This window comes from Fringilla coelebs, assembly GCF_963513975.1.
Source record: "Fringilla coelebs genome assembly, chromosome: 24".
NCBI lineage: Eukaryota > Metazoa > Chordata > Aves > Passeriformes > Fringillidae > Fringilla > Fringilla coelebs.
The window spans coordinates 4713951-4740651 of record NC_140050.1 but is presented as its reverse complement, the minus strand read 5'-3'; the positions used below and the strand labels follow the sequence as shown (position 1 = coordinate 4740651).

The window sequence follows — 26701 nt, the reverse complement described above, 5'->3', positions numbered from 1 at the left end:
GCGGCTCCCTGGGACGCGCCCGACGCCGTGACGTGCGCGCGCCGCGCCCCGGCCCCCGCCCGCCCGCACCGCCGGGGACGCGCACCGCGCGTGCGCGGGGGAGGGCGGGCGGCGGCGGGAACGCGCGTGCGCCGTGGGGGAGAGGGGCGGGGCTGGGGCGCCGTGAGGGGGGAGAGGGGGGACGCGGAGAGAGAGGGAAACGGGGGCGATCTTGGGGGACATGGGGACAGCGAACGGGCACCCCTGAGGGGACAGGGGGGACATGGGGACAGCGAACGGGCACCCCTGAGGGGACAGAAGGGACATAGGGACAGCGAACGGGCACCCCTGAGGGGACAGGGGAGACCTGGGGGCAGCGAACGGGGACTCCTGAGGGGACAGGGGAGACATGGGAACAGCGAATGGGGACCCCTGAGGGGCCAGGGGCCATGCTGAGGGACATGGGGACAGCGAACAGGACACCTGAGGGGACAGGGGCGATAATGGGGACATGAGAGCAGCAAACGGGGATCCCTGAGGGGACAGAGGTGATGCTGGGGGACTTGGGGACAGCGAACAGGGACCCCTGAGGGGAAAGGGCGGACATGGAGGCAGGGAACAGGACCCCTGAGGGGACGGGGTGATGCTGAGGTACATGGGGACAACGAATGGGGACCCCTAAGGGAACAGGGGCCATGCTGAGGGACATGGGGACAGAGAACAGGGACACCCCTGAGGGGACAGGGGTCATGCTGAGGGACATGGGGACAACGAACAGGGAACCCCTGAGGGAGGAGAGGCTGCTGTGGCGCAGAGCCCTGAGGGGGATTGTGGACCCCCACTGAGCACGCTGCTGAGAGAAATAAATAATGGAAATAAATAACGGGAATAAACCCCCTGCAGGCTGGGAAGGTCTAAGGGGTGTTCTGGTCCCCTCAGCAAAGCACTTAAAAGTTGTTCACAGCATTTAAGGGCAGCTCAACATTGACTTATGATTTCATTATTTTAAGCAGCTGCTTCAAAGCTGAATCACAACTGGATTCTTGTGGGGACAGCACGCTCTGGAGCCACACGGTGTGTGCAGGGTGATAAAACTGTTTGAATTCCTTTGTCAGTGGAACTCTGTCATTATGAAGTCATCATTTTTCTAAGAATAAAAACCCCCCTTGCTCAAAGCTGAGCCCAGGGGTGTCCAGCAGGTCGCACACACACAGCAATGCCACATCCACCCTTCTCTTCACACTTGGTTTAATGAAGATTAGGCACTAAATGTTTTCCAAGAATTATATTTGTTCAATCCCTGTATTGTATTTGGCAGTACTTTTTTTTCTTTTTTTTTTGGTCTCATTCTAAAGAATCAGAAAAGGGTTAAAATACACCAAAATTACAGACAACAAATATGTTTAAATTTAACCACAGGTTGTATATATGTCTGGATTTTCTCCTTCAAAACACATTTGAAGGAGCCTGTCTGTACATTTTTCTGGATTCATTACAGCCTCCCTCAAATGTCCCTTCCCCTGTCATGTTTCATTACCGTGAAAACTTCAGTTCAACCAAGAGGGTGACTCAAGTAAAATGCTGCAGGTGCTCAACACTTACATCTCACTATCAGGAAAAATTCAAAATACTCCTTAAAATCTGTGCCAAAATCAGGTCTCTTTCTCCTCAGCAGCTAAAGAAACTGAAGCTGTGGAAGCCCCACTATGAGTTTAAAGTTTGATTTGAAAGATAATCAGCACCCCACTTTCTTAAATGATCGTGGTGATTCTAGGGAAAAGCTGTTGGTCAAAAAGCCCAACTTAATATAAATAACACAGGACTCCAGACAGATTACAGGAATAGCTTTGATTTCCCAAAATACACCAATACAAAATCAATTTCTCCTGAAACAGAATGAACATGCCATCAAATATATATTTTACCCTTAAATAGAACAACTTTATTCAACCAAATCCAAGATTATTCCAAAATTATCTCTTAACATTGGCTTAGAGAATCATTTTTGCCATTTCCTCCCATTCAAAATCCCTTACATATTGCTTGTGAAAAAAAAAATCTTTGAAATATTAACTTAAAAAGCATTTTTTTTTCTAGAAAAACAGGGAAAAGGTGAGAATGGCATTTTTTTTCTGGAATATTCCTTTTCTACACCTCCAACAAAACAAATGGAATAGTGAGAAGTTACAAGAACACTCTGCTCAACTTTGACACAAAACTGAGAACTCAGGTGCGTGACTTGGACAGGGGTAACTGGAGCTGGCACAGCCCCAGCTGGGACTGGCAAGGCAGAGGTTTAAAACTGGTTTAAATTCTCCTCTGCTCTCACTCAGAGCTTAGAAAACCAAGTCAAAATTCTCTTTCAGTGAAGCTGAGATAATTTGTGTGAAGGTTGTGGCTCCAAGCCCTGGCAGAGCAGGAACCTGGGAGGGGATGAGCGTGTCCCAGCTCCCCACGGGCCCGGGGCTGCAGCTGGAGAGCAGCAGGATCTTTTACTTCTAGAAAAGTTTGTTCCCAGCCAAGAGTCTCTTCCAACGTGTCCATGGGTGGCTTTCAAGATCCAAATAACCTGGGGGATGCAAAAAAAAAAAAAAAAGGAAGAGAGATGAGAAACAACCATATCAGTGCAAGGCTGATTTCATCTAATTAATTTGGTGGGTGGGTTTCCACCCCATCCCAAAGTGAAAAACATCCCCAAATTTAAACCCAAGTGATGTTTGATTTGAGCAACCCCCAACAAACAAGACTCTGCCTGATGCTGAATGGCTCAGGTGCTGGCACAGGTGGTTTTCATGCACTACAGGCGCCCACATTAGCAAAAAAAAACCCCAGAGATCAACCCATATTTGAAAATTGAAATAAAGAAGTGAGGTGACAAAGAATTACAGAAAAATCGAGTGGGAGAGATGTGAAAAGAGATATATGTGCAAGAAAAGTGCTGATATATGATGTTCTGTAACCAAGTGAGAAGATGCTGCTCAGGGTTACTCACACAATCATGCAGAACATCATGAAGATATTCCACAGGGCAATGAAGATTCGGAAATACCTGAGACTCAGCAAGAACTCTCTGATATTGTCACCTAGAAACCAAAAGGAGAAGCTTTGGATATGAAAAACACACCTGACAAGTCACATTTTCAGCTCTGCCTGAAAATCACAAGCAACTCTGAGAGGGAAAAAAAAAATTTAAAAAACACGACAAAAAGTTTGGATTGAAATTTGAGGTTGTAGGTGAAGGATGGATGCTCTGCTCAGTGCAACTCTGTAAGGATACATGGCAAAATTACCAAAAAAGTATAAAAAGGCATCACACTGTGAAAAAGAGGAGACCAAAAAAGGCTTTCTAGGGTTTTTAACCAGCAAACAGAGCTACAAGGGAGCAACACAGATGCATCCACATAGAAATTGCAATCGGGGAGTGAGCAGAGCATTACCTCTATAGCACAGGTACCTACAGGTCAAAAATGCTGAAAGAAATGTGCTTTTTGTGTGTTTCTTCTCATTTCAGTTTACAAGTTAATAAACCAGTTATTCCAGCCCCACAGCAATTCGCATCCAACAAAAAGGGGTGGAAAAGCTGTGGTTTGGCCAAGGATTTCCTCCAGAAAAGCCCGTTCCTGTGCGTGTCCTGGCGGCCCAGGGCAGGGCTGTGCCCGGCTCCCGCATCCCCTCCGTTACCGGTCGTGGGTTCCCTCTGCTCCTCTCCGAATCCCTCCGTGTCCCTCCTCCTCCTGCGGGACAGAGAGGTCGTGTCAGGCAGGTGAACGCCAAAAAACCCTGCCCGTTCCCCTGTCCGCCCTCCCCGGTCGCTCACAGCCTGAAGTTGAGCACGGCACCGGCGTTCACCAGCAGCGTCCTGCGGGAGAGACGGGGAAGGAAGTCGGGGATGGAGAGGGGCAAGGAGAGGGGATGAGGAAGGGGAAAAAGGGTCGGGGAAGGGGAATGAGGACGGAGAAGGGGGGGGAGGTGGGGACGGTGGAAGGGGGATGAGGAAAGAGAAGAGGGGAACGGGCACGGAAAAAGAGGGAGAGGGAAGGGGAGTGAGGACGGGGATGGAGAATGGGAAAAGGGTCGAGGATGGTGAAAGAGGTCGGGGAAGGGGAACGCGGAAAGGGTCAAGAGGAAGGAGAATGGAAGGAAGGGAAAGGATGGGAAAAGTGAGAAGAAGAAGGGGAGAAAGGCCGGGGAAGCAGTCGGGGAGGGAGAACGGGAATGGGAAGGGTCGGGAAGGGGGAAAGGGGTCGAGAAGGGGGACGGGAACAGGGTCAGGCACAGCCGGGCCGGGCTAACCCGGCCGAGCCGCTCCCGGTTCCCGGCCCCGGTACCCGCAGAGCAGCAGGTCCCCGATCATGGCTCCGGCGGCGGCTCCGGGGGCCGAGGGGAAGCGGAAGGGGCGGGCGCTGCCCGGGCTGGCGGCGCCTGCGCTCCCCGCGGCGGCTCCGCAGCGGCGGCGGCGGCTCCGCGCCCGGACACCGCGGGGAGCGAGGGGCCCGGCCCGGGCAGCGCCGGGCGCTCCGCCCGCATCCCCCGCAGCCCCGGACGGGCCTTCCGGGCCGGGGCAGGGAATCGAGAACCGGGGACCGAGAGCCGCGCACCGGGGCCGCGATGGATCTGGCGGAGGCGCTGCCCCTCGGGGAGCTGGCGGCCGCCTTCGCCGCTCTGCCGGTGTTCCCGCTGTTCGACACCGCCTATTTCATCATCTCCGTCCTCTACCTCAAGTACGAGCCCGGTGAGTGCGGCCCTTGGCCGGGGGGCCCCGGGGGGAGCTCCGGTACCGCTGTGCCGGCACAGACCCGCACTGCCCCGCTCCAACAGGTCCTGCCACCTGCCCGTGCCTCTCCTCTGCCGCCTGTCACAGGCGATGTCGCAGCTCCGACACCTCTGCCTAAATATAAAGCAGGAAAACCCCCGCGAACCCGTGACTCTGATTTTGAGAAATAATCCTGGATTTTATTTAAGGCTGGATTCCGGCAGCATTGAGGTATTTCAGTTCGGTCACTTGGCTGCCACCCCAGGACTGAGAGTTGCGTTTCTGGCCAATCCCTTGGCTTGAATATTTTTGTAGCAGTACCTTCCTCCTATTTATATACAAAAGGACTGGAAGTAAAACCTTGGTTTTTCCCACCCTCTGGACCATGCCCTGAGCTGTTCTCAGGAACCATAACTGACCTTGCTTTGTTTGTTCTCTTGAGCTTATCTTGCACAGATCGATAGACCTGTGCCTTGGCTTTCACCTTCTCCCTTTCTCACAGCCTGGCTGTGCCTCCCTCTTTTCCAAATGCCCCTTTCCCTCTGTTTTTGACAATGTATGCACTCCTCAAGCTCTGTTTTGAGCAGTTTCACGGTAAGGGAAAACCAACCCCGGGCTCGGGAATGATTTTCAAATCTCCTGTTTTGCCACCTCCGAGCTGTACAATCCACGCGCTGTTCCCGTTAAACTCCTGTAAACAAGTGCTGCCTTTCCAGGCCTGATCACTCCCAGCTGCCTTCCAGCATGGAGTCCTGAACAATTAACAGACAGCCTTCACAAAAATAGCTTTTAAACATATGCAAGCCCAGGAATCCACTTGGGACTGGATAAGGCCGGGGTGTGCTTTTCCCCAGATTCCTACAGTGCTCCCATCCCGCAGTTGTGGGCTGGGGGTCAGTGTCAGGACAGAACTGTCCTGTTTCCCCCTTGGAGACAGCATGGCTTCGTGGAGCCAAGCAAAAACAAGTGTTACTAAATTTAAGCCTCAAGCTAAACCTCAGGTTCCTATAGAACCAGTTTCATGTCTCGGCTGTTGCAGCTGTCTCGCTGCTGCTGTGTTTTCAGCTGGTTCAAATGTCCCCGAGGATGGAAGAGCCTGGGCACTCACAGCTTTGGCTCATGCTGATCCACTTACTGCTGTTTAAAGGGTACCAGGTAATCATGTTGACATAACATTTTCAGTATTTTCTCTCCTTGTCTGCTCACTGAACAGAGTTTTGTATGTGAAACGCTGCACGAAGAGTTGTGGAGCAGTTTAAGGTGATGAAAGAACCTCACAGAATTGATGTTATTGGGAGGTTTCCCTGAAAAAGTACAAAGGTGGATGAAAATTGCTACAGGAATTTTAAAAAAGGCCATAGCAGATTGTGGGAGGAAACCACAAAGTATTTCCAGACTAGCACAGGAGCGGGGAAGAACACTCAAATCCTCTTCTCTCAAATAAAGATTAAGAATTCCTGTTCTATTTTTGCAGGTTATCTTATGAATGAAAGAGCTGAACAGATTGTTCATGAATTCTAGAGGGCACCTAGGTTGAAGCAGTGGAGAGAATGGTACCAGTATGCATTTTATTTTTAGACTGTAAAAAGACATGGATTTCAAGGGAAAAAAAATGTTCTTTATTGAAGCAGAATAAAGGAGAGAATCTCTCAGCCAGTTCATCAACTTCTAATGACTCTGTTTGTGTGAGACCTTTGGGGGGTCTGCAGGCTGTGAGCATTTCTTGGCCGTCTCTGGTGCTTCTTTGGGTTTCACACTTTTGTATTTTGTTTTACAAGCGCTTTTCTTTAAGTTGCTTTGTGGGAGAGCACGCACCTTGAGCCTCTCTCTTCCTGGGTCTTGAAGTTCCTGCTTCATTGCTAGATCCATCTTCTCACTGAGGTGGCCTTGAGGGTCCCTTCCACCGCTGGTGACTCCGTGATTCCCAATTTTTTTCGCAGGAGCCGTGGAGATGTCCCGGAAGAGCCCTTTTGCCTCCTGGCTCTGTGCTATGCTCCACTGCTTTGGGAGCTACATCCTGGCTGATCTGCTGCTGGGAGAGGCACCCATTGCCTACTTCAGCCACAACTCCAGTGTCATCCTGGCCACAGCAGTGTGGTGAGTGCCCTGCAGCCCTCCTGATGTGGCGGGGAGATGTTGGGACGCAGCTCTGATCTCACTGGGATTAACTGGGGACAGCAGCAGTGGGATGAGGCTGTCTTTGAGGCTCTTGCACTCCTGGCTCTGGTTCCCAGTTTCCTTGCCCAGTTGCCTAATGCTGTGATTATCTGGGCTGGGGCACTTCTATTCATAGCAGCCACTGCTGAGCCAGGAGCTGCAGCGCCCACGGATCCCACACAGGGCAAAGGGTGGCACATCCTGGAGGTTTGGGGGCATTTTATTTGTTGTGTTGGTGAAATGTGCACAAATGAACCTTCAGCTTCCCCAGTGTGTGTGGGTTGTAGGTGCTTTTGCCTGGCAGAATGAGCATTGTTGGGAAACATTGGGAATGAAGTTTTCATAAACAAAAGTCTTGGAGTAAATCCTTCAGCCATCTAGTTTTCTTGAGAAAAAAAAGAGATCTTATTTCAGGGCTGAAAAATATGGCAGTCTTCTGGAAAAAAGACTATTTGAGATCTGTCTGTAATATCATTTCAGTATATGTAGCTTCTTGTTCTGTGTGAGCTGATGCTTCTGGACCATACAAGACAAACTTCTAAAAAATTCTGAATTAAAATTACTGGGTTTTATTCAAGATGGAGTATTAGTAGTAAGGGCTCTCTGAGTTTTTGAGGGCTCACTCAGTTCTTGCTATAGAGAGGCTTCATTGCATGCTGGTTTTCTTTCAGGATTAGCTATGAAATCAGGAATATTTTATTTTTAGATTTCCCTTCTCCTGCCATAACTCAGTCCGCCGCACTACCCCTCTCTGCACATCCCAGATCAGAACAAACCTGTGCTCTTTTTGCAGGTACCTGATATTCTTCTGTCCCATGAACCTCTTTTACAAGTGTGTCAGCTTCCTGCCCGTGAAGCTCATCCTGGTGGCCATGAAGGAGGTGGTTCGGGTGCGCAAGATCGCGGCCGGGGTGCACCACGCTCACCACCTCTACCACCACGGCTGGTTCGTCATGATGGCCACAGGATGGCTCAAAGGTGACACCTGAGATGCTCCAGAGGCTGCAGGGAGGGCTGGGACAGTGTGGGGGCAGCTCAGGGGGAGCAGCAGCGAGGGGATGTTTGGTGTGTTTCCGGGGTGCCCCGAGGTTGGAAGGAATGAGGAATCTGACTCCGTGTTCTTAGAAGGCTAATTTATTATTCTATTCTATTCTATTCTATTCTATTCTATTCTATTCTATTCTATTCTATTCTATTCTATTCTATTCTATTCTAATTATGCTATACTAAAACTATACTAAAGAATAGAGGAAGGTTACAGACAGAAGGCTACAAAGAATGATCATGGAAACCCTTGACCCCTTCCAGAGTCCCGACGCAGCCTGACCGCGATTGGTCATTCAGTAAAAACAATTCACATGAAACCAATCAAACAATCACCTGTTGGTAAACAATGTCCCAACCCCATTCCAAAGCAGCAAAACACAGGAGAAGCAAATGAGATAGTATTGTTTGCATTTTTCTCCGAGGCTTCTCAGCTTCCCAGGAGAAGCAATCCCGGTGAAGGGATTTTTTCAGAAAATGTGACAGTGACAGATGTGGGCTCAGGTTCTTACTGCACAGGTGTTTGTGCTGATCTCTGACCTCACCTGTGTCTTTCCAGAGGGTTCTGCCAGTCAGTTTTCCTTTAGGGTTGTGTTTGGAGCAAGCACTTGAGCATCAGTAACTGCAAGAGGCAAATGCCTTTTCCCTGAGTCAGGATCCACTTGGTTGAAAGTCAGGGAAGCGTTTGCCCTGCTCTGTTGGCTTAGGCTAACTTCTAAATTTGGGGAGAATGTCAAGAACCCTTTGTCCCCTTGAGGATGCAGAGCCCTCTGCTGTGGCAGCTCCAGCTCTTTGACAGGTTCCTCTGTCTCACAGGTTCTGGTGTGGCCTTGATGTCGAACTTTGAGCAGCTGCTGCGTGGGGTCTGGAAGCCTGAAACAAATGAAATTCTTCATATGTCCTTGTAAGTCAGCAGCCTGGAAATTCCCAGCCAGATGAAGAATGGAATGAAAGAACCAGTCAGGGCTGGATGCAAACCTTCCAGAAAACCTCTTTCTTTCTCTTGCAGCCCTACAAAGGCCAGTCTGTATGGTACAGTCCTCTTCACTCTGCAGCAGACTCACTGGCTCCCCATCTCTGAAGCCAACCTCATCTTCTTTTTCAGCATGTTCATGATAGTCTGCAAGGTAAGTTTACAGCAGCTTTGTTGCCAGCAAATGACAGAACCTCAATTGGGAATATTCACCTTCCTGAGCCACTGCAGGATTCACTGGCTGCAGGATCTGCTCAGGAACTTCAGTGCTAAATTCTCCATCACACAAGCAGCTCCTTGTGCCTAGAGTCATGCAGCAGCAGGGACGTTCTCTGGGGTCAGTGGGAAGCTCACTGGTCAGTATTTCCCTGCTCTGTGTGATCTCTGGGTGCTCCCTGTTGCCTGGCAGGTTTTCATGACGGCCACTCACTCCCACGCCTCGCCTTTTGCTCCGCTGGAAAACCTCATCTGCCCAGTCCTCTTTGGCTCTGTCTCCAGTGGGCACCCAAGCCACCACCACGACCACCACGGGGCCTCCCACGAGGTTTCCCACCCTCCTCCTCCTCCTGCCAAGTCCAAAGAGGAGCTGAATGAAGGCACGAGGAAACGGAAGGCAAAAAAAGCTGAATAAAAAAGCAACGGCGCAGGAAATAGGCCAAGAAAATTCTTCCAGAGCTGAGTCTCAAAGCCACCTGTGACCTCCTTTATGCTCCAGTCCTTCTCTCTCAGACTCCAGAGGAGAGGTGGAAGCCAGGACACTGCCAGCTGGGTCCCTGAATTTCATTTTTGCTCTCTGTGCTGCTGATTGCTTCTTGGTCTCTGCCTCCCTCTTCTGATCAGATTTTCAGGGATTTGTAGGTTTGTGCCAGGGTGGTAAGTGGGTGCCACTTCCCAAACTGTCAACAAATCTGATGCAGCATTTTCAATTGATGTAAAATCTTTCACTGTGTTTATTTATGAATGGGGGGGATGGTTTGTGCTCCTGCAACTCTTTAAGTTCCTTTGAATTTTCACTGACTTTTTCAGTGTCTGCCAAAACAACAAACTGTTAAGAAACAACGTGGAAATCAGGTTTCATACTCGAGGAAATTAACTGGCCTGGTATGAGCCTGCCCTGGTTTTTCCCAGCTCCCACACCTGCCATATCTCCAAGTAATGTGACATTTTCAATGCAATAAGGACATGGCCTTTGAGCCAAACCCTGTTCACCTCGGTTCCCTCTGATTCTGATGGTCAGGACATTGTATTTGCTCAGCCAAGTCTGTGTTTGCAAGAGCTCTGAAGCTGTGAAGTGCTCCCAGTGCCATGTGCTGGCACTGTCACCATCCTGGGCTGTGTGTGGCATTGCTGAGTCCCCCCCCAACCTCATCCTATTGAACCAGGGGAGAAGCATGGCTCTGGTTTGTTTGTAATCCTGTGGCATACAGGAGGAGTGTGTGTGAAGTATTTATTACTATTTATTTATAATTGCCAGGGCACCTAAGGCAAGGACCTGAATCTGGCTTTTTTTTTTTTTTGACATTACAATTGGAACTTCTCATTGTGCCCCTGAGCCCACAGCCATGTGCTGGTTTGGGCTTGCAGTGATCCTGGTGTGCTCCAGGACAGCCTGAGTTTCTTCCTTGGATGCAGGAAGAAACCTTTCCTATATTCTTAAATTCACCTAGAAAGGCTGAAGCAGGGCATTTCACACCAGCTGATGAAAAACTACCTTAAAGGACTGATAAAAGCACATCAGCTGAAAATCCTGGTCACCTTCTGTAGGTCCCCTGGGGCCAGTGAGTGAAGAATCTGAACTGCCTTGCCCGCTCAGGAGAGGTCTGGCAGCTCATTTGTGTTCTGCTTAGTGAACACTGGCTTTTAGAGTAGTTCAAAGCTGTTCTTATAACTGATTTTGTTCTTACAAATGGCATCTTCCAAGGGCTGGGATCACCACAGGCAGAGTGGCAAGCCTGGGGATGTAGCACTGGGCATTTTCCATCCCTGGCACTGAGGTTTGCTGCTGTTTCCATTGCAGCTGGGAATGGAAACAGGATTGGAGAGAAGTGAGGGTTTGTGTGTGTGTGTGTGTCCCTGTTCTAAACTGCAGCTGATGGTTCATTAAAGATAAGAAACCCTCCTTGTGTGCAAGCAGGGGGAGGCCAGGAGGAAAGGTCAGATGTGTGGGTTTGGGGTTTGACAGTGCCTTAATGTTGTGAGTTTCCCTCCCCTTCAGCAGAGAGCAGGAATTCTGCTTTCAGCTCTGTCTGGTCCTGCAGATGCTGCTCTGCTGGAACCTGGTGTGTCACAAGCATGCACGAGACTGAATAAATGTTTTATCAGATGTCTGATCCAAGGGGAATTTTGTTTTATAAAAGCTGTCAACAAATAAAAATTGTGAAGTGACTCTGGTTGTCCAGTGGCACCTGAGGAAATCTCTGTGTTTGTTTTACCCTTCCCAGCCACACAGGAGCTCTGTGGCACCAGGACCTGGGGACAAAATGATTCTGGTTGAAGGAGATCAGACTTAATGTCCTACAGCTGTGTCTGAACATGTTATAAATAGAAATAACAGGGTAAAAGGTGTTTGTGGTGTTGTTCTCATCCTCGGATTTCAGGGTGGGAAATTTCTAATTTCCTTATTTCCTTGAAAAATTCCTTGAAATTTCCTTATTCCTTGAAAAAGGAATTGCCTTCTTTGGTATTTATACCAGTTGTCTCTATTTTTCCTTTTGTCACTGAGAGATGGCAGAGGGCAATCACCTGTGTCTGATCAATATATACACACACAGTTCCAGCAGATTTGTGTGGAGTATCAGTATTTAAAAGTGGAAAAAAAATCAAAATTCTCTGCATAAGTGAATATTTAGCCTGGTCCTGTAGCTGCTGCTCTGCTCTCTGTATGCAGTTTTTGGACACTGAATCAAATCAAACTGAGTCAAATCACAGCTTCTAATCAAGCACAGAGAGAAGAACTTTTGCAAAGGAGATTAAAATTTAAACTCTGAACACCTTCAGGGTACCCACAAGGAGCAGGATTATTTCTGAGAAGACAGCAGCCACAGAGGAATCACAAGTTCCCTTTAGTGAAGCCTTTCCCAGTGGGAGAGTTGGATCTTGTCTTGAATTTCCATGGCTCAGCACTGGTACAATTCCAGCCTGGTGTCCTTCATCCCAAGAAGGAAAAATTGGATTTGAAAAAGCTGCACAATTTAACCAGGGCTGTGGGGACACAGAGCTGCTCCAGCACCTCTGGAAAGCCCCACCTGACCTTTCCAGACCCTTCCTTCCTTCAGGATCTGCTCCAAACAGAGAGAAAAAGGGAGTGGGGTGTTTCCTGAAGGGATGGAGTAATTTGTTTCCACAGCTCAGAGGTGGAATGATGAGGAAATCATGACACAGCCAATCGACCAAACAAGAATCTGCAAAGTTTATATTTTGAAGGGTATCTCTTGTCTTCCCCACAGATTTAACTCTTTTAAAATGTTCATCAACACTCCTTGATTTAGAGCAGATGAGAGTGTAAATTGCTCTGGAAAAGGGAATTTCCATTGGCATGAAGCACAATGGAAAAGGTCAGTGAAAGACTTACAGTGAAAATCCAGCCCAGAAAAGAGCGGGTGGCAATGTTTCAGGAGGTTTCACCATTCTGCCCTGTGACATTCAGGTCGGGGTTATTTTGCTCTGAACAGGCTGGTGAGAGCAGGTTTCTCACATCCTCTGAAGAATCCCACGATGTGGAGATAAATAATTTTTCATTAATTATTCCTCTGGAGTCTCTGACTCCACAGAATATTCCCAGCTCCCAGGACAGGAGCCTGCCAGGGCTCAGGGGCTCAGACTTCCAGGGACAGACGTCATTCCCTGCAGAGATGTCCTGATCTGATAACTTCTGCTACTGACTCCACTGAGACCAGGCTAAATTTAGCAGCAGGTTTAATCCTCAAAGAGGCCCTGGGTGCCTGCTGGGAAAAGCAAATGTTTCAGTTGCTGTTTCAGCATTTCATGTGGATTGACAGGTTTCCCTTTCCTCTTGCAGAGCCAAACCCGGTGCCTGCAGCTTTTCCATGGTGGCAGATCAGCTCCACAGATAGGCAAAGCTCTACAGACCTTATGTGTTTGTAATTTAAAACAAAAAAAAAAAAAACCAACAAACAAGCCCAGGGGATAATTTTACACAGAACATTAATAATTCTTCACAGTTAATAAAGTAACAAAAAGAGGAGGGCAAAGGAAAGAATTTCAGAAAGGGCAAAGCCAGTGCAAGAGCACCAAGCCAGAGCAACCAGTGCTCTTGGTTTCCACTTTTCCTTTTGTTATTGATGCCAATATTTACATTGTTGCACGCTTTGTCCAAAGAATAAACGAATTATACAATCCAGCAAAGCAGAAAGACCCAGAGGATGAAGATGGATGTTACCTTGGCAGTCTCCTGAGCTGTGCAAAGTTGTTCCTTTTAACACTTGCCAGGTGATCAGCTGCCAGATGCCTGCTCCTTCCTGCAGCCTGTTCCTGGTGCTTTAAGGGCACAAAAAAGCATTAGAAATTAGAGTTTTGTGTGTTTCAGAGTAGCACAGCTTGATGGGGCCCTTAGCTGTGATTCTCTGACAGTTCTTGTGCTGTTCTTTAGAGGATGGAACTGGCTCCTGTGAGGATGCTAAGGAAGGTAAATTCGGGATAAAGTGGCATTTCCTATGGCCTTAAATTTTAATTCTTTGTCCAAATAAGGAGAAATCAGAATGTACATCTATACAAGACTTTTCAGAAAGGTCTCAAAGGCAGTTTGGATTTAGTGTGAGCTGCTTCCATCCAGGAAGACAGGACACAGACAAGGCAAACCACTCACGACTGAGAAATTACACTGCTGATGCCAAATCCTCTGCACAGTGGGTTGATATTTTCCTCTTTAGGATGCTCTTAGTATTGGCCCCAAGGCATCAGGTTCATCCTGCCCAACGAGGAAATGCCAATTAAAGGGGTTTGAATTTCATCAGACATCAACAGGACTCGGTAAACACCCACAAAATCCCCTGGCAGCTAAGAATTTCATCCTGCTCAAAGTCAGCAGGCTCTGTACGAGCTGTTGGGGGCTGCTGGCTCCGGGAACAGGCAGAGAGTGAGAAATCCCTTCCCAGCCGTGGCACAGCCCACGCTGCCATCCTGAGTCACAGTTGCTCCTCACTTCACCTCTGTGATGACATCTGCGACAAAAAGATGCTGATGGTGCTGAGATCAACAGTCACGAACGCCTCGGAGTCTGGGCTGTCTTTCACACTCGTGCATTTGCATCTTTCACGCGTTATCCTTAGAAAAAAATGCCATTTATAATTCCTTATCCGCTTCCTTTACTTGCCAAAATGGAATGTGGGGAGGGATGGGGTTTTTTAAGGAGGTTGTGAATGTCAGGAAGAATCGGTGTGAGACAGCGATTCCATCTTAGCCCTAGGGTACAGGCAGGCTATAGCCCTGGAATGCAGCAAAACAGGTCTGAGGTGTTCCGAGGCTTCAGCATTTTTATAGCCCGAGGAAATCCAGAATGTCCCCGGAAAAGATTTCGTTGTCTGATTTTGTTCGGTTTTGATTTGCAAATCCCAAAGCCGAGCCCAGCCTCGGCATTCCTGCAGAGACAAAACTGCTGCTGCCCCACCACCCCAGCTGTGAAAAATGTGTATTTTATGATTGGCTTTCTGCAAATATTCAAATGAATATTGCATGTGTTGTGTTAGAAAGTGATGCTGTCTTCATTCTCTTAAGTAGTGTGGTAAATATAGTTTTAGGTTTTAACAAAATTTTAAAATAGAAACTATGCTATGTAGGATACTTTTTTTCTAAAGAAAGGACTGGCACAGAGATAGCAGCCACAGGACACCTCAATCTTTCAGAGAAAGAGAATTTATTGACCCATTATCAGGAGAAATGAACTTCTTCCCACCTCACTTGGGCAGGATGATGCTGTCAGGGTTCAGAGGAAGAAGCTGAAACTGCCCAGACAGAATCCTGTGTTTGAATGGAATTTATGCATCATGGATGAGGTGTATGAATATGCAACAGGCTGTTGTTTTTAAGGGTTAATCCTCTGTTAACTGTGTCCTTTTTCGGGCTTGTGCTGCCCAGAAAAAGGTACCCAGACATCCATAACTCTTTGTTTCTATTGTCTCATATTGTCCTAATCCAAATTGTCCAAATTATTATTCCTCTAATTACATTACTATTTTTATAACCATTTTATTACTATTAAACTTTAAAAAATTTTAAAAACAAGTGATTGTCCTTTTTCACACCAGCCCTGGTGCTGCTCAGGGGAATCACAAGTTCTGGCAGCTGTAGCATCCCTCAGGAAGGGAGATTTTCTTCTCTCCTTCTGATTTCTGTCTTGCTGGGCTTTTTGCAAGTGATCACATTTTTATTTTCTATCTTTACCCAATGGGGCTGGCAGCTCTTGGCATTCCCAAAAAAAAGCTCTGCAGCCTCTGTGCCACTGTCCCCACCTGCCTGAGGCAGAGGGAAGCTGATTTTCTTTGTGTGTGACAATGGCAGGGAGATGCAGTGGGAGAAGCAGGGAACACATCCCAGATTGTGGTACCTTGAAATGCAGCCTAAAAAATCCATCTTCAGAGTCCTGGTGTTGGCTTAAATTAGATTTAGAATAATGTAGGCTAAACCCTGATGTGGGCTCTGTGCTGTTTGTCTGTCTCTGTTTGATTTATGACAGATTAGGATGTCGGTTAATCTCCTCTTATTTGGGTACATGACTGTGGAGATTAATCAAGTATTGTCTGCAAAAGGAGCCCATAAATGCAGATTACTAATTTTTCATTAATTATTCCTCTGTATGCCAGAGGGATCCAAGCAGGGATAGACACCAGCCTCTGAAATCTCATTTCATGAGAGAGCCAGGAAAAGCTCAGCAGCTGCTCTGGCTGATACTGGCTGTTTCTCACATGCTCAGTTCAGTTTCCTGAAAGAGGCAAAAATCCACAGAAAATATAGATTATGGGCTTTTGTGAGGTGAGGAAAATGAATCCACAAACACCAGAGGTTGATGTCCAAAAAGGAGACAGAGGAGTTCTGTCTGGCTTTATTCCAGTGAAGGAGAGGCCATGGGGCATCCCCTGGGATCTCTCAGATGTTTGGAGGACACAGCCTCCTTTCTATCCCCATTTCCCTTCTCCCTTTCCCCATTTCTGAGGTACTTGAGAGGTTCAGACTTCCCAGAACACCTGACACCAGAGATTCCTCTCTAATGTAGAACCCTCCCTTTTAATTCTTATGGAATTTAGGGTTTTATTTCATTTCTCAGCAAACCTAAAGTTTATTTGGAAAAGCAAATCTCTTTTTCCATTCATCAATCAGTGGAATCCTTCCCATTGTTTCTTTTATCTCCCAGTGCTGGTTTTATCTCCCAGCAGCCCCACAGTTTGTTTGGAAAGACAAATCTGCTATTCCTCTCCATCAGAAGTCCCCTTTTTATCCTGGTTTTTGTCCATTTTGTGAAAAATGCATACTTATGCAATTGACTTTTCACAACTATTCAAATGAATATTGTATGTGTTGTGTTAGAAAGTGATGCTGTGTTAATTCTCTTAAGTAGTGTGGTAAATAGAGTTTTAGGTTATAACAAAATGTTAAAATAAAAACTGTGCTATGTAGGATAGTTTTTTCTAAAAGAAAGGACTGGCACAGAGATAGCAACCACTGTGTGTCCATCCCTGCCCCTGGACAATGCCCCTGTGCATTTCCAGCCTGTCAAGGGGCAGGGATGGACACACAGACACTGCTGTGCACTTCCAGCCTGTCCAGGGGCAGGGATGGACACACAGACACTGCTGTGCACTTCCAGGTTATCCAGGGGCAGGGATGGACACACAGACACTGCTGTGCACTTCCAGCCTGTCCAGGGCAGGGATGGACACACAGACACTGCTGTGCACTCCCAGCCTGCCCAGGGGCAGGGATGGACACACAGACACTGCTGTGCACTTCCAGCCTGTCCAGGGGCAGGGATGGACACACAGACACTGCTGTGCATTTCCAGGCTGTGCAGGGGCAGGGATGGACACACAGACACTGCTGTGCACTTCCAGCCTGTCCAGGCACGAGGCTTTCCCAAAATCCTGCAGAACACACTGCATTCCCATCCAGCCCTGGAACACTTTGTGGAGAACTTCTCTTGGACAAATCCCAAACATTTCCCACTTCCTCTGCCCACTGGGACGCAGTTGCCAGACTGAGCTCCTGCAGTGGAGCTGGCAGTGGGCAGCAGTGACTCAGATTTTCGGGAATTACAAAACTCAGCCTCTCCCTTGTGAAAATCATTCCCTCGGACTCCATTTGAGACAAGAAGGGCTTGGAGGGGCTCTGAGCTGCACAGAAAGTGCCCCCCGAGGGAGGGGAGCCCCAGGATCTGTGCAGGGAGGTGTGTGTGCTCCTTGGGCAGGCAGCTGGCTCAGCCCCTTTGCAGTTTCTGTTTGCAGAACAGTTGGAGCTGCAGCTTCTGGAAGGAATCCATGAGAACTGCAGAGAGGCTGAAATTGAAGGTTGAACTCGGTGATCTTGGAGATCCTTTCCAATCTTAATAATTCTAAGATCAGTCAGCAGATAAGGACACTGACAGTGCTGGGTTTCACCTCCAGCACCTGGCCAAGGTGTGTTGGACCTCAGGCGTTTTTGGGAACAGCTTTGGGATGAAGGATGCACCATGTCACTGGATTTTCACTAAAAGACAATAAATTAAACCCATTCTCTCACTGGAAGGTTTGGAATTCCTGTGGGCTGGAGTGTAAAGTGACACAAGAATTTCCTTTAACTCCTGCAGTCCTGGTGAGAGCTAATGAATTATTCCAGGGCTTTGTGCTAAGCTTGGCTCCCCCTGGGACAGCAACTCCCACCCCAGGGAGCTCTTCCCTCTCTGACTGGCACAGGCTCCAGCAGGGATCACTTTTCACTTAGGCCAGTCCCAAGGGAAGCTGCAGACAGAGCCATTCCCCTTCCTAATTTTAGCACTCCCTCTTGTACTGCTTTATCACATGATTCTGTAATGCCATGAAAGTTTACATAATTTTGGGGAGAGAGTATGACAGTTCTGAAGTAATTTTAATCTCATATGACAAAACATACTTTTATATTTATTGTATAAAAGTACAGATTAATTTATATTCCCTTTTTTTGGGAAATTCCCTTTATTTATATGAAAAAATGCAGATTTATTTATATTCCCTTTATTTGAGAAATTCCCTTTATCTATACATAAATCTATTTTTATATATAGTTATACTTTATATTTATTTATATATATATTCCCTTTATTTATATATATTCTATATATTTTAATTTTGTATGTATGGAAAGTATCCATGAACATAATGTTGTGTATCAGTGAACAGGAGAGGCTGCTGGGAGAGAGCTCTCATGCATGTATGTGCTTAATTTCTTTCTATTTGCTTTCTCTTCTTAATTTATCTGAATTTTCCCTAGCTGGCTGTTTGATTTAATTCAGTGAATGCATCACTTAAAAGGTGTCACACAGATTTTTCTGGAAAAGTGGGAATCTCTCTTGTAAAAAGGCACAGCAGGGGAAGCAGTGTAAGAATTTCAGACTCCACTGTGTATGAAAAGCTTCCCTGGGAGCAGAATTTTCTTTTATTAGGGCTGTCTCACTGCTGAGCTGGCCAGCTCACAGTGTGGGGGTTTGAAATGAGCTGGAGGATTTGCTGCAGCAAGGTGGAAGAAATGTGTTTTTCTGGATCAATGCTGCTGTGCTGTGCTCTGTAACCAAGCAATCCAAAATGTCTCAATCCAGAGTTTTCATGGTGTTTTTTAACCACAGAATCTCGGATTGGTTTGGTTGGAAGGGACCCCAAAGCCCATCCAGAGCCACCCCTGCCATGGCAGGGACACCTCCCACTGTCCCAGCTGCTCCCAGCCCTGTCCAGCCTGGCCTTGGGCACTGCCAGGGATCCAGGGGCAGCCCCAGCTGCTCTGGGAATTCTATCCCAGCCCCTCCCCACCCTCCCAGGGAACAATTCCTTCCAAATATCCCACCAAAATCTCCCCTTTCCCAGTGGGAGCCATTCCTGTGTCCTGTCCCTCCATCCTTGTCCCCAGGGCTGCTCCCTGTGCCCCCCAGCTCAGGGTGGGGCTGTTGGTGCCTGTGCAGGGCCAGGGTGGCTCTGATGATCCCCGTGGGTCCCTTCCCACCCAGGACATTCCAGGATTCTCTTTAATTACTCTGTGATTCACATTCCTGCCTTGAGAGGTGAAATCCTCCCCTGCAGACCTGGCTGTGTAAAGAATGCTCTCCTGGAGAAGGTGTATTCCCAGGCTTTGAGGGAAATCACTTCTCTCCTTTCTGTCCTGTCCAAAGGCCACCAAAATGTGTGAGATGGACCAAAAAATAATCCCAAAATGCTCATGGTGAGGTCACCAGTTGTGGTGTTGTGAGGGTCTCCAGGATGAGGTGAGAGATGAGAATTGACTCCAAATTCTCAGAAGGCTGATAATATAATATAATATAATATAATATAATATAATATAATATAATATAATATAATAATAGTATAGTATAGTATAGTATAGTATAGTATAATATAGTATAGTATAGTATTATACTAGTATAATATATATAATTATATATATAATAATATAATAGTATATAATAATATATAGTAATAATAATATATAGTATATAATAATATAATAGTATAGTATTATACTAGTATAATATAATAGTGTAATATAATAGTATAGTATATTATAGTATTATATTATATTATATTATATTATATTATATTATATTATATTATATTATATTATATTATATTATATTATATTATATTATATTATATTATATTATATTATATTATATTATATTATATTATATTATATTATATTATATTACATTATATCATATCATATTATATTATAGTATATTACATTACATTACATTACATTACATTACATTACATTACATTATCATCATATTCTAAAACTACACTAAAGAAAGACAAAGGAGACATCAGAAGGCTAAACAAGAATGAATAAGAAAATCTTGCCACTGACCAGAGTCCTGACACAGCTGGACTGGGATTGGTCATTCATGAAAAACAATTCACATGCTGGGTAAACAATTTTCCAAATCACATTCCAGAGGAGCAAAACATGGAGAAGCTGGGGCTTCTCATCTTGCCAGGAGAAGAAATCCTGGCAAAGGGATTTTTCATAAAATATCACAGTGACACTCAGAGATTTTCCATCTCCTCAGAAGTCAAATACTGCTGCACCAATTTCCTAGAACTTTTGAATGAAGTGTATTTGTATGATTGAGTTGTCTGGATTTCAAGGCTGAGGTGGCTTGATTTAGGTGGATCATCACCTTCAAACACCGGAAAAGTGATGTGAGGGTTTATATAATCTTTTCATTTCTTTATTCAACTGGAAAAAAAGTGCCATGTATAAATTCCACTGGATATATTTCAGGGGTAATTTAATCCTAATTAGACTAATTTGCACAGAATTTCTACCATAAAAGAGGCTATTGAAACATGAAGGATTATTCTGTGGCAGAATACAGGCTTGAAATGTTGCAGCAAATAACCTGCAGCCATGAGGTTCCTTGTCCTGAAAGACCAAGTTGTTTATTGGGTCCAAACTCCCCAGGTTTTTCACAGCAGAAATCCTTAGCAAGAGATTTTGAATATGTCAGAGTCCCTTGCAGAGTTCTGGCAATTAGGGTTGCACGTCCTTGCCCATGTGAAGGGAGTGGAAATGGGATTATCTTTAAGATCCCTCCAACCCAAGCCATTCTGTGATTCCCTACTGCTGCTGTTCAGACTCATCTAAAAATTAAATGTAATTTTCCCCGTATCACTGTTTTTACATTAGCAGTGACTCCATACTGCTGGGGTTTGCTCAGCAACCAGGGAAAAAGCACAAATCCCCCTTGCAAAGAAGCAGAAATGGAAATGCCATAGCAACCAGCAGGGACAGAGCAGGGTGTCAGTGCAGGCTGGCACCAGCTCCCTGCTCCTGTCTCAAATCCTCTGCTCGCTCCTCCTAAGCCCTGAGAGCTGCCCAGCCCAGCTCAGGGTCCTTGAAGCACTTTGGTGACAGCCATGAAGAGAAATGCACACCCAGAGCTGTGAGCCTGGCACGAGGGGAGGCTCAGAGCCCTGCAGGAGGACCAGGTGGCTGCCCTGGGTTGTTTTGGCTTTAGAAAGGGAGAAAGTTTTGTGAACCAAGAGAATAAACACACAAAGTCTCAGGGGGTATAACTGAAGTTTCCTCAGGGAAAAATCCACACCGTGACATTTCCCAGGTTTTACACTGGAGCCATCCCTGTATGACCAGATTTGCACCCCACAGAAACACAGCAGCTCTGGATGCTCTCACAGGCTCACCAGAGCCAGGTCCTAAAAGGTTTTTCTGTCTCTGCCCTCTCAGGGATGAGGATAATCCACACAGAAGTGTTGGCCAGGCTCCTTGCCTTGGTGCTTTCCTTCCTGGAGCCCTTGGGGCAGCTGCAGGGTCTGTCCCTACCCCCTGCTCATCCCACTGGGTGGATTTCTCCACGGGGTTGTGTGTAGGATCCTACCTATCCTCAAAGGTAGAATCATTCCTGGGGCAGATACAGCACAAAAATATTTCTAATTATCCATCTGTTATGAATGAGATGCAAGAAATGCAATAAACAGGAAGAATTGATTGTGTTCATCTGGGGAACACAGAAACCAGCCAAGCACATGGCAACCAAGAGGCAGGAGCAGCAGTTTGCCACAGCACAGCATGATTTAGTCCTTGCAGATCCACAGGCCCACCCACACCATCAGATCCCTGATTTCCTTGGAGATCACAGAGTCCCTGTGCCCCTCATCCGCAGGAAGGTGATGTGAGGACTGTTCTTTGGGGATGCTTATCCTGGATAATGAACCTGCCTCTGACAGAAATCAAATTCCAGATGTGCAGAATGTGATCCATGGCAGCAGAAACAGCACAGGCTCCTTTTTCAAACCCTTCCACACACCTCACCTCAGCTATCAAACAAGAGAGGGGCTCACAAAATGGGGGATTTTCTCTGCAAGAAACACAATAAATTTGGAGGAGAAAAGGAGGAGAAAAGCCCTGTTTGTGTGGGACCCAGCTTGGAGACAAAGGCAGGAGGAAGGTGCTGAGCCTTTGTGCTGGCCATGCCCTGGCCCCATTGGCAGCTGCTTCCACAAATGAGGGGAAAGTGGGTCAGTCAGTCGTCAGGACAACAGCAGCACACACTGACCTAGATCTGCCTGCAGGAGCCCAATCGTGCTCCTGGCTCAGACCACGGGGTTCACACAGGACCAGGGGTTCCAACTGGGGAAACACAGCACATAAACAAACCCCAAAATGTCATTTTTCTGGCTGTGACAGCGGGAGAAGCCTCTCCCTCCTCTCTGTTTGACAGTGATGCCACTTGGTCCTGATTGCCAGCTGCTGGTGGCAGCTTCTGCGATTGTCTGGAGTATGGAAGGTTTGGGGATGCTGCAAGCCCTTCCTGGGCACTCTGCTGAGCCTTCTCCACTTTTTGAGGCTGGAAGCTGCTTTCATGCCTGAGAAGAGCTGTGACAGCTTGGCAGTCCTGGAGCTTTAGGCACACAGACATCTCCCAGCCACGAGCATTCTTCTAAATCCCAAAAATAACGAGAATCCCTCATTTTTGAGCTCCTCTCTCATTTGATAGCAGCTGCCAATGGGGCCAGGGCATGGCCAGCACAAAGGCACAGCACCTTCCTCCTGCCTTTGTCTCCAAGCTGGGTCCCACACAAACAGGGCTTTACTCCTCCCTTTCTCCTCCAAATTTATTGTGTTTCTTGCAGAGAAAATCCCCCATTTTGTGAGCCCCTCTCTTGTTTGATAGCTGAGGTGAGGTTTGTGGAAGGGGTTGAAAAAGGAGCCTGTGCTGTTTCTGCTGCCATGGATCACGTTCTGCACATCTGGAATTTGATTTCTGTCAGAGGCAGGTTCATTATCCAGGATAAGCATCCCAAAGAACAGTCCTCACATCACCTTCCTGCAGATGAGGGGCACAGGATTGTCTGTACAAAGGTGCAGTCAGCCTTTAGCTTAAAGAGCCTGAAAGAAACTCAAATTTGCAGCCACAACTTTGAAGGTTGGAGCTTGTGACAGGTGTAAATTTGAAATATGAATAATAAGCCATTTCCTAAGGAAAGAAGCCAACCATGAGCCCCATCTGGGAGCAGACAGAGTAGGAACAGTCCTTTGATTTCCTTGTTTCATAGGTGAAGGGTGTGACACACTGCACACATCTGCCTGAGTGAGATGCTTGGAAATATCCAAGCAAAGGCAGCTTCTTTTCATGGGGCTGGTCCCTGGACAGCCCTTGTGCTCCCACTGAACCCCAGGCAGGATGTCACTGTCATGTGGTAATCACATCTCCTCTGAACAAAGAGAGACATTGCTCTCCAAGGATTTTCCTGGGAAGCTGTGAGAAAGCTCAGAGAAAGAATTAAAACAATTATTACATCAATCTCTGCACCTGGCAGGCAATTTCTGTTTGTCATAGATGTTTTACAAGAAAGAATTGTCCCTCCTTGACCAATGAGAGAAGATTCCTAAAGGTCAATCAGGTCTTAGGCCTGCCATTGTTCCTGTAGGAGCTGTGGATTTCTAATAATAAAGCGCTTTTCTTGCCTTCTGAAGATGGAGTCTCTGTATCACCCTTGTCTGTCCCTGACACCCCTTTGGTGATGCTGTCACCCTCCCTCCAGAGCCACAGAAACCACATGAAAGCCAAGAGGCAGGAGCAGCAGTTTGCCACAGCACGGGATGATTTAGTCCTTGCAGATCCACAGGCCCACCCACAGCACCAGATCCCTGATTTCCTTGGAGATCACAGAGTCCCTGTGCCAGACTGCAGGGCAGGATGGATTCTATCACCATCTGTGTGGCAGTTATCTTCTGTTCAGTGGGCAGTTTTCCTTATCTCTTCCACAACTGAGGAGACACCTGCTGATAAGAGGCTGTTGAATGTCCCTGCATGGCTGATAAGAGCTGCAGCATCCCACTGGAGATGTGAGCCCAGAGGGAGGAGCCAAGCATTCCTACCCGGGTATAATCTGGAGATTGCAAACATTCCTGCCTGGATACAATCTGACATTTCAAGCATTTCTACCCAGGTATAATCTGGAGATCCTGGAACACCAGCACAGCTTCTGCACTGCATTCCCAGAGGAGCAGCAGCTGCCTCTGCCCCTGGATCTCCAGAGGATTCTGCCCCCTTCTCCAGGATCCCTGCTCCAGCAGAACCACCCCTGGCCCTGCAGGAGGGCTGAGCCACAATTCCAATGGCCCTGCTGCAGCACCCTGACCCACAGGGTGCCAGGTTTTGTTCCGGCTCTGGCAGGGTTGGTTTGGTTCACTGCATTGTTTATTTGATCTTTTTATTTTCTTCCCCATTACAGAACTGTTATTCCTGCTCCCATATTTTTGCCTGAGAGCCCCTTAATTTAAAATTTATAGCAATTTGGAGGGAGGGGGTGTGGTGGTGTTTGCAGGGGTCCCAGAATAAAGGAAGAGATGAGAATCTTGACTCCATGTTTCAGAAGGCTGATTTATTATTTTATGATATATATTATATTAAAAGAAAATGATATATCAAAATTATACTAAAAGAATAGAAGAAAGGATTTCATCAGAAGGCTAGAAAAGGAATGATAATAAAATCTTGTGACTGCTCACAGCCTCGACACAGGTGGCTGTCATTGGTCATCAAGTAAAAACAATTCACATGCTGGGTAAACAATTCTCCAAATCACATTCCAAAGCAGCAAAACTTGGAGAAGCTGAAACTTCCCAGCTTCTCAGGAGAAAAGATCCTAATGAAAGGATTTTTCAGGAAATGCATCTGTGACAAGGGGGTTTACATTTTCCATTTCAGGGGAGGCTCCTGCCCTCCTCAGCAGACACCTGGCTTTCCAAACCAAGGCCGTCACCCACAGGGGCTCAGTCCTTCAGGAGTGCCTGGGCTCCCTTGGGAAGGTCACAGAGCTCCTGCCTGGCAGGCAGCCCAGGGAGCAGCAGCAGCCACGGGAGCCCAGGGTCCCTTGGAGCTCTGTCAGCAGCAACTTGAGCTGAGCTATTCTGAGGAGCTGAGTGTCAGTGGTTAATTGACATCCAGCTCCCAGGATTCCCAGGAGAACACCCAAATCCTGACTAACTGACAGGCACAAGCTTTTCCCAGCACTCAGGGCTGCTTTAGGAGCATCCTCACAGCTGGATTCACCACCCAGGTGTTGGGGGCTGAGGGCTGGGAACTCTGCTCTGACAGAAAACAAAACTCACAGGAGTTATTTGTCTGCAGCTGGTTTTGCTCATGTCACGACCTGGCACAACCAGGGAAGAGGATGAGACTTCTCCAGTTAATAATAGTAATAGAAAACAGAAATTGGGCCAGCTCAGGAGAATCCAGGAGGAAAAAAGAAAAAAAAAAAAGGATATCTCTGAGCTACTCCTTTCCAGAGATGGAATAAAGGGCTTTACTCTGTCCTACCAGGTTGTCTTCCCTGCACAGCTTTGAGTGCTTCATAACCTAGGAGCTCTATTTGGTCCCACCACCCTTCCAGCATCACCCCTGTAAAAATCTGTATTTATTATCTCTATTCTTAAGCATTGAATAACCACTGAAAACTCTAAAACATCTTCAGTTCAACCTATTATTTACCAGCACAACAATCTAATGCCATTTTCAGCCCACATCTCTCCTGAAAGGGCTTTGCAGTGCCTGCTTCTCCAAAGATGATAAATACTTGTATGCTGGGTCACTGAATCAATCCATCACAGTCTGGGATGTGGAAAGCAGTAACTGTGAAAGAAAAAGTCTGTATTAATTTAATCCTTCCTGTATGAAGGGAAATGGGTCACAGGGCAGCAGTTTGTGCAAGTATCAGAAGAGGGGATGGAATATCAAACCCAGAGGCAGTGTGTGAGCATCCTGCCTGGAAGCTGCAAACAGCTGGAATATCCCAGCACAACATAGAGAAAAACATTCTGGGTTCAAATACCAGCAGCAAGTTCAAAGGCAAAGCAAGAAAGGCTTCTGCACTTCTCTAAGATGCAAATCATGGGTAATGCTTTAAGGAAAAACAAACCACATGGCTTATTTTATACGCCCTCTCCTCCTGGCTCTTCATGTCACTCAGTTTTACTGAGTTCAAATTGCCTGCTGACAGGGACCGCTGGGGGGAGGGGAATATTTTAAGCTCACATTTATCCTGATTTATCCTGCTACCCCAGAGCAGCCCTTGAGCTCAGGGCACACGAGTGAAGGGCTCCCCGGGCTCCCCCGGTTACCCCAACCCCCCCATGACTCTCCCAACCCCTCATGGCCCTTCCAACCCCGGCTCCTCCACACCCCCTGGCTCTTCCAGCCTCTGGGGCTCCCCCAGCCCTCATTCCTCAAGCTCCCCTCAGGCCCCACCAACCCTCCCGGCCTTCCCCAGCCCCGTCTGGGCTCCTCCAGCCCCGTCTGAACCCCCCCAACACCCCCCGGCTCCCTCAGCCCGCAGCACCAGACGCGGTTCCTCCATCCCCGGCAGTTCCAGTTCTCAGCCGGCGGCTCCTGCAGACTCCCTGGGATCCTGCAGCCCCCTCAGTGTCCCGCAGCCCCCGGGCTCCTCTGCGGGCGCTGTTCCCCCTCAGCCCCGGCGCTCCCTCAGGCGCTCCCTCAGGCGCCGCTCCCGCCCCGGCGCTCGAACGGCCGGAAGCCGCACTGGGGGCGTGGCCTGCATGGATCAGGGCGTGGCTACACCATGTGGGCGGCAAGGAGGTGC

At 47.4% G+C, this 26701-nt stretch overlaps 2 protein-coding genes across 4 annotated transcripts; one reads left to right on the top strand and one right to left on the bottom strand.

The window, feature by feature from the left end:
* Positions 1-1617: 1617 nt before the first annotated feature.
* On the bottom strand, positions 1618-4356 carry SMIM7 (small integral membrane protein 7; the record flags this gene model as incomplete). Of its 2 annotated transcripts, XM_084221106.1 has the most annotated exons (5): positions 4308-4356; positions 3797-3838; positions 3661-3713; positions 2972-3062; positions 1618-2548 (listed from the first exon to the last, which is right to left on the bottom strand). In XM_084221106.1, exons 1-5 carry the CDS (start codon positions 4331-4333, stop codon positions 2533-2535), a joined length of 228 nt encoding a protein of 75 aa, XP_084077232.1. In that variant the 5' UTR covers positions 4334-4356. The 2 variants fall into 2 exon arrangements, with proteins under 2 accessions (XP_084077232.1, XP_084077233.1); XM_084221107.1 differs by lacking the exon at positions 1618-2548 and having other exon boundaries at positions 2968-3062.
* Positions 4357-4412: 56 nt separating this feature from the next.
* Positions 4413-11291, top strand: TMEM38A (transmembrane protein 38A). 2 transcript variants are annotated; one of them, XM_084221209.1, is made up of 7 exons: positions 4602-4711; positions 6207-6285; positions 6673-6829; positions 7683-7867; positions 8750-8837; positions 8943-9060; positions 9316-11291. In XM_084221209.1, exons 3-7 carry the CDS (start codon positions 6684-6686, stop codon positions 9535-9537), a joined length of 759 nt encoding a protein of 252 aa, XP_084077335.1. In that variant the 5' UTR covers positions 4602-4711; positions 6207-6285; positions 6673-6683; the 3' UTR covers positions 9538-11291. The 2 variants fall into 2 exon arrangements, with proteins under 2 accessions (XP_084077334.1, XP_084077335.1); XM_084221208.1 differs by lacking the exon at positions 6207-6285 and having other exon boundaries at positions 4413-4711.
* The last annotated feature ends 15410 nt before the right edge of the window (positions 11292-26701 follow it).